Raw genomic sequence first — 14392 nt, forward strand, 5'->3', positions numbered from 1 at the left:
CAACCTGATGTCAATTCCACCTATAACTTAACCTCCCTCGCCCCTCCCAGAGCAAAGCCTGCTGCCTGACCTGCCCTCCGTCTGCCACACACAGTGGAGTGTCCCTCCAGGGCCTTGTTTCAGACATAAGATCCTCTGTCCATTAAGCCATGGAGGTCTCTCTCACTGACTCCTGGTTCCTTCTTCAATCTCAAGGCTGGGCAAGTACAGGGCTTGCTGCCCAACGATGCCTATTCAGTGGTCCCCAACCTTTTTGGCACCAGGGGCTAGTTTCATGGAGGACAATTTTTTCCACAGACTGGGGGGTGGGAGACGGTCTCAGGATGATTCAAGCACATCACATTTATTGTGCACTTTAATCTCTGTTATTATTGCATCAGCTCTACCTCAGATCATCAGCCATTAGATCCCAGAGCTTGGGGGCCCCTGGATCATGGCACACGGTTAAGCTGAGATCAATCTTAGATCCATAGCTCAAACTAGAAAGCTTCCAGAAGAAAAAAAATAGAAGAAAATCTTTGTGATACAGAATAAGCAAAGAATTCTTAGGATGCAGAAAGCTATAGGCACAAAACAAAATATAACCCACATAAACTAACATCATCAAAATTGTAAGACTTCTGTTCGTCAATGACACTATTAAGACAAGGAGTGAGCTTGTATCTAGAATATGTAAAGAATGCCTACAGGAAGACAAACAACCCCATTTTAAAGGGGTAGGAGGGACAGAGGAACTGTAAGAATGGTCCACAAGCATGTGAGAAAGTGTTCAATGTCATTAGTCATCAGACAAATGCAAATTAAAGCCACAATGAAATACCCTCTCCCTACACACCCACCCAAGTGGCTAAAATTAAACAGACGGACAATGGCAAATGTTGACAAGGATGAGAAGCAGTCAGAGCTCTCATAACGCTGCTGGTAGGGACATAAAACGGTAAAACCACCTGGCCCAAAGTTTGGTGACTTCCTATAAAGTTAAACATTCACCTCCCCTTTGACCCAGCCGTTTCCCACTAGATATTTACCTAAGAGAAATGAAAACACGTGTCCAAAACAAAACGTATACTAGAATAGTCAAAGCATCTAGCTATTCATTACAGCTCAAAACTGGAACAACCCAAAGGTCCCTCAACAGAATAAATAAATTGTGCCATATTCGTACAGTGGGGCTAAAAAGGAGCAAACTACTGATATACTCTACAGCGTAGGTGACTCTCACAGATACTATGCTGAGCTGGACGCAAACAAGTGCAGACTACATGTGATCTCTTTTAAATTCAGTTCTAGAGCAGGTGAAAACTAATTTACATTGGAAAAAAAAAATTCCCAGAATACTGGTTGCTTCCCAAGGGGGTGGTTGGGATTGACTAAAGAAGGGACATAATAGAATATTCTGGGGGACTAGAAAGAGCCTGTATCTGAATCAGAGTATGGATCCTATGGGTGTGCTCATTAATAAAAGTGTACAGTTAAGATTCATGCATTTCAATGTATGTACATTTTTTAAAAATCCAGTTACACCTAAAGTCATTTGCAAGAAGGAAACCCAAAAGAGATGGGGTATGTGTATACGTGTAACTGGTTCACTTTGCTGTACAGGAGAAAATAACACAATATTGTAAAGCAATGATACTCCATCAAGAGGGAGGGGACATACGTATACCCATGGCTGATTCATGTTGGTGTATGACAGAAAGCAACTCAATATTATAAAGCAATTATCCTCTAATTAAAATAAATAAATTTTTAAAAAACTAAAAAAAGACAACTATACTCTAATAAAAATTTTTTAAATAAATAAAATTTTAAAAAATAGACTGTCTTTGAGAAGGAAAAAAAGAAATGTAGGCTAACTAGCCTTAAAACAATGAACAAAATCAGGTACAATACACACACGTGCACACGTGAGGAGTGGGTTCATGCAGGTGGCACGCGCACACACACATGCCCCAGCTCGCTAAGCCTCCAAGGTGCACCCCCCACAGGAGCAGAGCCAGGAAGCACCCCCTCACATCTGCACTGCCCTTGGGCTCCCCTGCCCATTGGCCTGCATGCAATCAGAGGCCTCCTGGGAAGTGGTTCCTGAGAGGATGGCATCTGGACCAGAGACATAAACAGGGTCCATGTGGAGACCAGGGACAGCCCTCCCAGGAGTGCCAGCGATAAAGCCAGCTGAACTCCTGGGAGGCGGTCGTGGCTGGGGTGGGGAATGCGAGTCCCAACTGTCATGCCCCCTACCCCACCCAGGGCTTTCTTAAGGAGGGGGAACCAAACCCCCTTGCCGCTGTCCTTGAGCCCTTCCTGCCCCACCCCAGAGGGATCCCAACCCTTCCCACAAAGGCCCCCTCACCACGCCCACACAAATGTAGCAGATCTGATGGGAGCTGACACCCCCTCACTCAGTCATGACAGAGAGGTGTGGGCTCTTTTCAGAGTGAGAACGGAAGACAAGGGGCAGGAACCGGGGGCAAAGAAATAGCTGGCATCAGGCCTGGGGCTGGGCTCCAAGCTGAAAAAGAAACCCCAGCACCCACACCCCAATGCCCAGGAGAGAGGGTGGCTACTGGGCACTTCGTGAGGGCAAGAGGCAGAGGCCCAGCACAGCCCTGCCCACAGGAAACACAGGAAGTGCAGAGAAGGCTCCTCTGACATCCACTTTCTTCCCCACCTCTGGGGACTTCGCGCCTGCCTGACCCACCACTGGGGTTTCGAGGGATACAGAGCAAAGAGCCAGGGGACAAAGCAGGAGCGCAACTTTCTGCTCCCCCTACAGCGGGCACTCAGGCCTCCTTGTTGTCTTCGGGAAGGGGGAAGGTTTGGGGTGGAGAAGGCTGCCCTCGGACTAGCACAGAGAGGGACGGAGGAGGCTAAGCGAGGGTCACCTCCCAGACTAGGCCTGGTGGGGCTCCAGAGGCGAGTGCGACAATTTGGATCAAGGTCACACCAAGGCCCTGGCATCACCACCCTCAACAGAACGCCCGTGCACTTACTGCGAGCTAGAAAAGAATCAGGAGGGTCAACCTCACCTTCTTCAAGCCCAAAAGGTTGTTCTACGGTCATTCCTGGGGTGGGGGGTCGACCAACCCCTGTGCTAGACATTAGGGTCCCTTCCAACTCCCTCACCGGCCTCCCCATGAAGCCGTCCTCACTCCTCTCCCCCACTGAGAAGCCACTGGACTCACTGCAGCATGCCACATGCTGAGCCATATGGCTTCTTCTGCTCAGTTAAGCCCCCCCGAAGACAGCAGGTTCTTTGAGGGACAAGGACGGTGGCCTTGGTTTGACCCCTCGGGGTCTGGCACAGCGCAGGAGACACACATGGTTCTCCTGGGTGCCGGGTGATCCATCTGGGCATGAAAACTGGATCGTAAAAAACGTGAGCCTGGAAACGATCCATTGCATTCCCAGGAAGACAGCCCCCAGCCCCTCTCCCAGCCCACCCTGCACCATCCACAGTTTGAATTCTGGCTGGGAACTGGGCTCTCATTCTGCCCATCTGCTCAGCATTTCTTTGGTGGCTTTTTCTCAGTTTCATATTAGCAAGGGAAAAAAAAAACCTTGAAAACCACAAACACAAAGATGTGGGGGAGGGGCAGAGAGGACCCCTTGGAGCAGGCATGCCAGTTGGAGGCAGGGGTCTGCAGGGTGCTTCTCAGGCTGGAGGCCAGCTTCTGCTCCATCAGGCCCTTCCTAGTGTGCGGAGCAACTAAAGGAGGGTTGTCCCTGGTGTGGTGGGTGGGATGAGAGCACTGTATCAAAAATGGTTTGTGTCTTAGAACTGAACTGACTCTATGGCCATAGGAGGAAGACAGCTATCTTCAGTGGGACCTTGGGGAAGTCATTTCCCACCTCCTGGCCTCGAGCTTACCTGGAGAGGAAATGGATCACCACCCCTGAGATTTTGTAACTCCCAAGCTAATCAACACCAAAGGGGTTTCCCTGCCACCCCTGCCCCAAGCCTACACTGCCAGGGAGCCAAGTCAGACCCTCCTCCCCTGTCCAGATGCTGGCAGGGCAGGGGGCTGAGGAACTCCAGAGCCAGTGACCCACTGGAGAGAGTCCAGCCTCCACCCCGTGGTGTCCCAAACCTCAAAGTCTGGGCCCAATCCCACCCTGGAGAGGACATCACAGGTGAGAGCCCAGGTCCTCACAGGTGACTCCACGTGGAACTGATGGGGAGAGAGGGGGCTTCAGTCCACATATCCAAGAACACATATATCCATGCTTAATTTAGAAAAGTGCCTGATGGTAGAGGAGACTCAAGCAAAACCAGAGGCGTGGAAGATGAGTGCCTGCTCCTCCAACCAGGATTCCAGTATCATCAACACACCATAAACATCTACCAGATGGACTTTTCTGGTGGTGCAGTGGATAAGCATCCGCCTGCCAATGCAGGAGACACAGGTTCGATGCCTGGGCCAGGAAGATCCCACAGGCCACAGGGCAACTAAGGCCATGTGCCACAACTACTGAGCCCGTGCTCTGAGCCTCAAGCCGCAACTACTGAGCCAGTGAGCTGCAACGACTGAGCCCGTGCACCTAGATCCCGTGCTCTGCAGCAAGAGAAGCCACTGCAATGAGAAGCCCGCTCACAAAGAGCAGCAACAAAGAGTAGCCCCCACTCGCTGCAACTAGAGAAAGTCCATGAAAAGCAACAAACACTGAGGACAGCACAAAGTAAAAACAAAAATAATAATTTTTTTTAAAAAAACCATCCACCAGAATCAGGGACCCACAGAATGGGATGCAACTGCTGCCCTGAGCTCAGTGCTGGGACGTGTTGGGCCAGCAACATGGCTTGGTGAGGGCAGTCCCAAAATGCCCGCTCCCCTGTGCTGAGAAGACTGAGGCATGCATGAGCACTGTAGTTTTGAGTAGCCGCCAGACCACTAACCCAGATCTGCCTGTCCCTCCCACCATGTCTCCAGCCTCCTCCACACCAGCCTTCAACTTGGGGAGGCCACCCCAGGAATCTCTCATCTGCTGGCTCCATTCTCTCCCTGGAGAGTTCACCCACCCGTCCACCCCCAGCTTCAATTCCCCTGTCAACAAAAATAACTCTGCGTTTTTACCTCCAGTCACACCCTTCTTCTGAGCCCAGCCCCCAAATACCCAGCTGCTCACTGACACCCCCATTGGTGTCTCAGGCTTGTCCAACTCAGCACGTGGAACTTAAGCCCTCATTCTCTCTCCTGGGGCACTCCCTCTCAGAGAATGACTGTAACGTTTATGCAGTTGCTCCAAACCTGGGGCCTTCCTTGCCCCCTACCTCACCCCAAATTCTCACATCTCACCACATAGGAAATGTGAGATCTAACCACTTCCAAACAACTTCACAGGCCCCTCAGAGTCAGGCCACCATCCTCTCCCCACTGAACTGCTGCAGTGGCCTCCCAGCACCACCCCCCACTTCCACTCTGCTCCCTCCCACACAAGCCAGGGTGACTCTTCAAAAGCCATCTTACTCCTCGGACTAAAATCTTCAATGACTTCAGTGCCTCTAGTTAGGATAAAGCCCCAATTTTTTTTTATTTAAAATATTTATTTATTTATTTGACTGCTCCAAGTCTTAGTTGTGATGTATGGGATCTAGGAACCGCCTGCCAATGCTGGAGATGTAAGAGATGCAGGTTCGATCCCTGGTTGGGAAGATCCCCTGGAGGAGGACATGGGAACCCACTCCAGTATCCTTGCCTGGAGAATCCCCATGGACAGAGGAGCCTGACGGGCGGGCTACAGTCCATGGGGTCTCAAGGAGTCAGACATGACTGAGCAACTAAGCACAGCACAGTATGTGAGCACAGAGATGAGCATCCCACACCCAGTTCTGCAGAGCAAGGGGTTGAAACTGAGAATGGTGACACATTTCAGTATTACCCTGTGCAAACAAGCCACCCTGACGCCTGGTTCAGATGCCAGCACTGTGCCTAGGCTGATGAAGATGGTCTGGATTTCAGTGCCCCTGGGTACCCTCACCAGGAGGAGAGCAGAGCTGTCTTAGGTGGGCCCTGCACCCCACCCACTCCTGAATTCCTAATTCCACCAGGACACAGGCTCTGACTGTCGTTCCAGGATAGCTCTGTGCATGGTGGGCATTTAAAGTGGGATGGTAATGGGAAGATGGCTTTTATCTACTTCTTTTGAAGGTATCACTGCAACAGATTGGGTCAGGGAAGAAGGGGTACAGCAAGGACTCACAGGAAAGATACCTAATTATTTCCCTGTGAGTCACCGGGTAGCAGAGCCTCAGGAGGGGGGCGGTGGCTGGCCTAGATGTCCCCTCAGCTGACTCAGGAGGCAGGTGACTTCCTCAGAGCTGGTCATCACCTGGCAAAGGGTGACGGAAGGAGGGAGGCGCATTGCTGCGTAGACAGCAATACTGGCTGAGCCAAAGTCCCCCCATGAGGGCCAGCCCAGGCACATGTGGCCACCTGGCCGGGAAGACTGGATGACAGAAGGGTGAGCGAGCTCAGTGTGGGGAGGATGAGGCCCCTCGGGGTCCTGGGATGCAATTTCCCATGAAAGAGACTTGCATGAAGTGCTAACAGGAGAATTACGGGTTCCCCAGAACCTCCAGGGCAACCCTCCCATAGAGACTGGAGTGACAGAGCTACCTAGGAGGGCCAGTCAGAGGCAGGTTGACCAGCATACAAGAGTCATCCAAGTCCCAGGAGGGTCCCAGCCCGCAGGACCCCTCCTTCCCCACCCCCAGGCAGCCCTTCTGAGAAGGTGGCCCCATAAGGCACCCGGCCACATTCTGAGTGTCCCCATGTACATGCCCCGCCTGGGCCCCTTGCTCCAGAATCTACAGCTCCACAAGGCCTCTCCCTAATCACCAGGCATCCTGCCCACCACAGTCAACCCCAGTCTATTTCCTCACCGCCCCCTGACACCCCTGTATCTCCCAGTCACACCTTCCTCCCGCACTGGTTATCTCAAGTGGACACTGCATCCAGAGGTGCGGGGAGGCTCCATGGCCCCCACGGAGGGGACAGAAGCAGCTGGGCCTGGGGACAAAGCAAGAGGGCTCCCCCCTGCCCCCTGCAACATCCCCTCCCCACTTACCAGCCCAAAGCCTCTTACCTTCATGGTGGGAGGCGCCGTGAGAGGAGGGGACAGCGGCCGGTCTGGGAGGGTCACATCCGAGCTGTTGGCCAGCTCCTGCTTCCTGTGAGGAGAACACAGAACACACAAGAGGTCAGAAGTGAGCAGGGGCCTGTCTGCACCTCCTCCCTCTCCTCTATCAGCAGCTGGGCTTAAGGACACAGGCTGACATGTGCAGAAAATAGAGTCAGTGCGCTTCTTGGCTGGGATGCACTCAAATCTAAGGCAGAGCTTACTCCCAGAGTGACCCCTGCACCCACAGCATCAGTGCCACTTGTTAGAAAGACATTCTCAGATGCACACAGGACTCTCCAATGGCAGGGCCCAGGAATCTGAGTTTTAACAAGCTCTCCAGGTGACTGTGATGCTCAGGTCTGAGTGCCATGAGGCTAAAGAGACATGGGGCTGGGAAAGAAAAAAAGAAGAGGGGATAAACATTTTCAATTCATCCTCCCTAGGGGCCCCACTGTCCCTAAACACACACACACACACATCCTGGTCAGACAGCTGACTTTGAAAAGACAGGGCTGCCTGCTGTGTAAGTTGCAGGTAAGACTTATTTTAGTCCATGTGGGCTAGGACCGTAGAGAGGCAGCTAAACAGAGTTGTGTCTCCATGACAACACAATTGCGACAAGCCCGCTGCTCTCACAGGCTCCCCACTATCCATCTGGCCCTCGCTGGTGACCAGGGAGTGCTGGTTGACAGTCCAGTCAGCAGGGAGAGTGTGTGCTGTGGGTAAGCCTTCGGAATGACGGTTACACAACAGGGCCAGCTGGGCAGAACTGGGGGACTGCCCGGACGAGGGACTCTGCTGGCCGGGACATGCCCCGGCTATCTCCCAGGACAGTATTAAGAGCCGAAGAAGACTGGACTGAGCCACAAAGCCCCCAGTTTTGCAACTGTTTCCTTCTCCAGAGCCCCACCCTGGCACAGCCAGGAGTCAGACCCCAACCCAGTCCCACTTAAATGATCAAAGGACGCCCACTGCCACCTGGAGAAAACGCTCCTGAACCCTGTTCCAGTCCATGTACTGCCAACTGGGGTGACAGCTCCAACCCCGAGTCCCCTTCATGAGAGAAGCCACATTCCCTACAGAGCCCCGCCCTCCATCCTTCCAGAAGAAACCCTGGCCCCGGGGCTGACACCAGCCCAGGCCGGCTCCCCTCAGCCAGGCAAGCCCAGCTACCCTGGCATACCCCCAACCCATCCCTGAAGCCCGTCCTCCAGGATGCCAGGTAAGCAGGCTGAGTGAACAGCTGGCTTCGCAGAGGATCCTTGTGACCCTGTTAACCTCATCCCTGCCAATCCCCCTTTCTGCTCCTCCATCTGCCTTCCTTCCTCCTTTCTTCCTGGACCTGGGGCTCATGCTGATAACTGGAGAGCAGGGTCCCCTCCCTCCTGATCCAGACTGTAACTAGGGCAAGAACCAAAGGACCAACATTCAACACCTGTGTCTGTGCACACACACGCTCACACACAACGGAACGGATGTAGCTCCTTCTGCTGCTCAGAGCCACCAGCCTCCCCTTCCTTTTAAGGCCTTGGGTGTTACCATTATGGACAGTGCCCTCCTGCTCTGGCCCTCGCCTGCCTGTGGAACCAACAGGGGCTGGGTTGGGAACAAGCTCGTTTCCTCCAGCCAGTCTACCCTCTCCAAGCAGCCCCTGCTCCCCCTCAATGGGCCTGCACCCCAAGAGGGAAAGGAAAGGGGGGGAAGGATGCTCAGGGAAGAGGAGCATCACCCTCAGATCCCCTGAGATGGAAATGGACAGGGCAGCTCCTTGGTGGGACAGGCAGCCTGGAAGGGAGGGGAGTCAAGCTGCCACTCGGAGTCTACAGGATCGTGTGAGGTCAGCTGAGGACCCCGGGCTCACTCTGCTGGAGATGGTTTGTTGGCACACTTGACCAACTGCCACCCTGGTTCTCCGGAAACAAACCCTAGAGCAGGGACACGCCAGCAGGTTTTTAATATCAGTGGTCGGGGACCCTTTCTACACAGTCACACTGTGCAGTTCTCTCCATATGCTGGGAGAGGTCTAGTCCCTCAGAACCAGAGCAGATAAGATTATCACCTGGGTCTCTGAATCCCACCCAAAGGGCCCCAAACCCAGCCCTGGTGGGCTGAGTCCCCCTCCCACGTGTTAGGTGCTCAGTCATGTCCAACTCTTCACGACCCCACAGACTGTAACCCGCCAGGCTTCTCGGTCCATGGAGTTCTCCAGGCCAGGATACTGGATTGGGTTGTCATTTCCTTCTCCAGGGAATCTTCCTGACCCAGAGATTGAACCCAGGTCTCCTGCATTGCAGGTGGATTCTTTACCACCTGAGTCACCAGGGAAGCCTCCCTCTCCCCTGAGCCAGACTGTTCTCCCTGGACCAGTCTCCAGGCAGTGGTGAGGACTATTAGCTGGGGAGCATGGGACATCTGCCCGTGTGGTTTCCCAAATGACGCCCAGAGCTGGAAGCTGCTGGAGCAGGAAGGAGCATCTGTGGCTATCAGCCTCCTGTGAGCTCCAGGGCGCCATCCCAGACTCCAGAGGGGAGACCTGGCTGGGCAGAAGGCATGACCACTGCCCTCAAAAAGATCAGAACCCAGAGCACATGGGCGCCGATGGCTACAAATTAGAATCTACCCCGCCTTGGAACCTAGATGGCTTGGAGTGGCTCTTACGGGAGGGGTCGGGCCACACTGCACCAACCCTACTCTCAGCTTCAGCTCTCCCTCTAGGATCCAAAGTACCTATTTAAGAGCTAACTGCCTGTTACACAGTGAAGTAAGTCAGAAAGAGAAAAACCAATAGATAACGCAAATATGTGGAATCTAGAAAAACGGTACCAATGAACCTATTTACAGGACAGGAATAGAGACACAGACATAGAAAAGAGACTTGCGGACACAGTGTGGGAAGGAGAGGGTGAGACGAACTGAGCGCGTGGCACTGAGCTCAGCTCAGCTCAGTCGTGTCCGATTCTGCGACCCCATGAACCACAGCACGCCAGGCCTCCCTGTCCATCACCAACTCCCCGAGTTCACCCAAACTCACGTCCATCGAGTCAGTGATGCCACCCAGCCATCTCATCCTCTGTCGTCCCCTTCTCCTCCTGCCCCCAATCCATTACCATACGTAAAAGAGCTAGCTAGTGGGAAGCTGATGGATGACACAGGGAGCTCGACTCAATGCTCTGTGAAGACCTAGAGGGGCGGGATGCGGTGGGCATGGGAGGGAGGTTCAAGACGGAGGGGATGTGTGTATACTTACGACTGATTCACACTGTTGTAAGGCAGAAACCAACACAACATTGTAAAGCAACTATCCTCCCAAAAAGGAAAAAATAGCAAGTGCTAGTGATGGGTTGAACTGTGAACTCAAAGATATTTTGAAGTCTCAACCCACAAGTGAACATGACTTTGTTTCGAAATAGGGTCTTTGCCCACTCCAGTACTCTTGCCTGGAAAATCCCATGGATGGAGGAGCCTGGTAGGCTGCGGTCTATGGGGTTGCAAAGAGTCGGACACGACTGAGCGACTTCCCTTTCACTTTTCACTTTCCTGCATTGGAGAAGGAAATGGCCACCCACTCCAGCGTTCTCGCCTGGAGAATCCCAGGGACGGGGGAGCCTGGTGGGCTGCCGTCTACGGGGTCGCACAGAGTCGGACACGACTGGAGCGACTTAGCGGCAGCGGCAGCAGGGTCTTTGCAGATGTAGTGAAGTTAAGATGAGGTCATCAGGATGACTCCTTAATTCAATATGACGACTGTCCTTAGAAGAGGAGAAGGTGGCAACATGGAGACACAGACACACAGAGAGATGCCATGTGATAGCAGGGACAGAGGCTGAAGTGAAGTAGCCAGAACTCCAAGAGCTGCCAAGGACTGCAGACCACCATGAGAAGCTACAGGCGCCAAGGAAGGATTCTGCTGCGGAGGCTTCAGGAGGCGCATGGCCCCACTGACACCTTGATTTTGAATTTCTAACCTCTGGAACTGAGATGAATATCTGTTGTCTTAAACTGCCTGGCCTGTAGTACTCGGTTAGAGCAGCCCTCAGAAACAAATACACCGCCCACGCTCCACGTCCTAGCCTTGGCTTTGTAACCAGAGGACCAAAACCAAAAAGCGTGAAATCTCTGCTTCAGCCTCACTCCCCTTGCTATGGTCAGCTGGGCTCAACCTGGTCCTGCCCCAGCCTTCACCGCCAATGACATTTGTGTGTGAGCCACCCTTCCAAGGACAGCCAGGCCCAGCCTCACCACCAGCTGGTGCTGAGATAAGGCAGAGTAAGAACACAGTGCTCAGTGCAACTCCAGCCCTTTCTCAGGCAAACGTATCACACAGGCCAGGTGGTGAAAGTGACATGATTATATCAAGCGATAACCTTGAATCTGCTCTAATGTACTATAAGCCAAAGGTAAACTATTACCAGAAGTGGTATCCTCCCTATTATTTGTAATGACTTTCTTATAACCCACAGTGATCTTGACACGTGTCATGGCAGTGAGGTTGAAAATGGCCTCTCCAGCCAAGCCAGATTACAGGCAGCCCTAAGGTGGTGGGGTGCCAGCCCCACAAAGGGACCCACAAGAGGCAGGATTGGTGATGGAGGCAGAGGAGGGAAGGAGGGACATTTCATGCCCAGCTAAAAGAGAAGGGTGGTGAGAGCAGGTGTGAACGGGTGGGTCAGGAGAACCTCTGGGGGTCCTGGAGATGTTGCCCACTTAGCATGCCCCTGCCCAGAGCTGCCTGGTCCTCTACTTTGGGATTCTTTTCCCAGCTGGGAAGGCTCAGGGAGACCCAGGGCCAGGGGAGCAGGGGTCCTAGCTGGCTTTGTGCTGTGCTTTGTCACTCAGTTGTGTCCAGCTCTTTGCAATGCTATGGACTGTAGCCCACCAGGTTCCTCTGTCCATGGCGATTCTCCAGGCAAGAATATCGGAGTGGGTTGCCATGCCCTCCTCCAGGGGATCTTCCCAGCCCAGGGATTGAACCCAGGTCTCCCGCACGGCAGGGGGATTCTTTACTGACTGAACCAGGGAGGCCCTAGCTGGCTTCAGTCAAGTGTAAGTCTCAGGAGGAAATGATCAAAGAGCCAGGAGAGGAAGAGGAGAAACTACAGGGATGATTCACCCAGATAGGGCTGGTCACGGGGAACTGGGTAGCCCCCCAGGCCAACGGCCCCCAGGTCCTCTCCTCTGGCCTCCAGTGGCCCTGCCCCTGACCATCTGCGGCCACTGCAGTTCGCCTCTCCCACATTTCTACAAAAGGCGACCTACACTAAGATTCAAGAGATTCCCGGGCTCAAGTTTGTCTCTACCTGCTACCCCACTGTGTGACCTTGGTTAAGTCACCTCTCTGTGTCCCACTTCCTTCCTCTGCAAAGATGGGGTGAGAATGTTCTGAGGCATTAAACACACGTGCATGTGCGTGCTAAGTCGCTTCAGTCATGTCTGACTCTATGCAACCCTGGTGGACTGTAGCCCACCAGGCTCCTCTGTCCGTGGGATTCTCCAGGTAAGAATACTGGAGTGGGGTGCCATAATGGCTGCGAAATAAAATAGGAAGTCCTATACAAATGGAGACCATTATTACTATAATTCATACAGTGGTGATCAGGTTACTAAGTGAAAAGAGAGAAGCAAGGGTCCAGGGCTGTTTACATATCTTTGAAAACATCTCTGGCATCTCAAATAAGCACCAGTTCTAGCCCCGGGGATCTACTGCCAGGGTCATAACCATCAGTTAATAATCAACAACAGGAAAAAAAAAAAAAAAACCTGTAGCGGCAGGTAGCTCTGAGGCCAGGTTTAAGCCCTCCCCGTGGCACAGAGCTTCTTCCAAACCAACATACTCCCTTGTCGGCATCGACCACTACTCCAGCTCCACAGCCCCCTCCCAGGTTCCATCCTGGTTTCTCTTGCTTTCCAAGTAGCCAACCTAGAGAGATGCAGACAGCTGGCTGCTATGCAGAGCTTCCCAGGAAAACCAAAGGGACTGATACACTTTGTCACAAAATAGATGAAAATAACTCAAGCGTCCATCAACCGAAGAATGAACAACCAAAGCATGGTCCTTCCGCACTGTGGAATATTACTCAGCCATAAAAAGGAATGAAGCGCCAACACATGCTAAGGCATGGACGAACCTCAAAGGCACGCTAAACAACAGGAACCAGAAACAAAAGGCCACCCATTACAGGGATCCGTTCCTAGGAAATGTCTAAAATAGGCAAATCCAGAGATAGAAAGCAGAGGAGGAGTTGCAAGGGTCGGGGCAAAAGGAGAAGGGATGGGGAGGCTCTGCTCTCGGGTCCAGGGTTTCTTTTTTGAGGTGATAAAAATGTCCAGGAACTATGCAGTGGGATGGTTGCAGAGCTTTGTGAAAATACTAAAAATCTCTGAATCACACACTTTAAAAGGATGAATTTCTTGGAATATAAATTCTATTTCAATTTTTTTAGAAAGAAATGAGTGAAGAGGCTGAACGGGCTCCATTTCTGTCCCTTCTCCTGCTTAATTTTCTTCTCTGGCTGCTGTTTGATGCCCCCGCGGCCCCAGACAGTATGCAGATTCTAGCTTTCTGGCCATGCCAAAGACACTGAGTACGGTTTCCTCACCAGTCCCACCTACTGAAGGCAATGCTTTTCTTCCCGTTCCCAGCATTCTTCAGTAGTACGTAACACCTCAGGAGAGAGTTTTAGAGTTCCAACTCTTCACACTTCCCTATCCTGCATAACCAACTAGACCACAAACAATAGGAAATAACACAAAATTTTTCAAAAACTTCCAGAGAAATCATCGTAAGAAGACACAATGGAAAGAAAAGGGAATTAGAAGCTAGGACTGGCTCCCACCAGCTCTAACCCTGACAAACCGGAAACCTCAGTCTTGCTGTTTTCGTCTCTACAGAACAAGCAGGCTGACTCCAACTCCTGTTCCCTCCTCAGGACTCGGAAAATTGCACTCAGCCCCTCAATAAGACTAGAGTCTTAGTCTTTCGTACTGGCAGAAGACTGTGTGGTCACTGGACAAGCCAGGCCGAGGGGGAAGACAAACAGAGACCAGGCTAGGTGTGGGCGGGGCGTCCCTGCCCAGAGGAGTCCACTCTGCTGTCTACAGGGACCCAAGGTCAGTGGCACAATCATGCGGCCCTCATTCCAGTGACCAGCAGGGCTGGGGTGTCCCCGTGGTTGGGACACATGTCTGAGAACTTCTGTCCATCATGGCAGGATAGCCTGGCAGATCCTCGAGTAGGGGGTCAGGCTCCAGCCTCAAGGGAGGCGGGCAGGCA

At 52.6% G+C, this 14392-nt stretch overlaps 1 protein-coding gene across 2 annotated transcripts in view; it reads right to left on the reverse strand.

Moving 5' to 3' along the window:
* The window catches only part of RAP1GAP2 (RAP1 GTPase activating protein 2), a 188161-nt gene that overhangs the window by 98735 nt on the left and 75034 nt on the right, over positions 1–14392 (reverse strand). For both annotated transcript variants that reach the window (XM_040243759.1, XM_040243758.1), the window contains exon 3: positions 7087–7171. In XM_040243759.1, coding sequence (XP_040099693.1) covers positions 7087–7171 — 85 coding nt within the window. The remainder of the gene's footprint in view (positions 1–7086; positions 7172–14392) is intronic.

The sequence above is a fragment of the Oryx dammah genome, unplaced genomic scaffold (genome assembly GCF_014754425.2).
Source record: "Oryx dammah isolate SB20612 unplaced genomic scaffold, SCBI_Odam_1.1 HiC_scaffold_8, whole genome shotgun sequence".
In the NCBI taxonomy this organism is placed as follows: Eukaryota; Metazoa; Chordata; class Mammalia; order Artiodactyla; family Bovidae; genus Oryx; species Oryx dammah.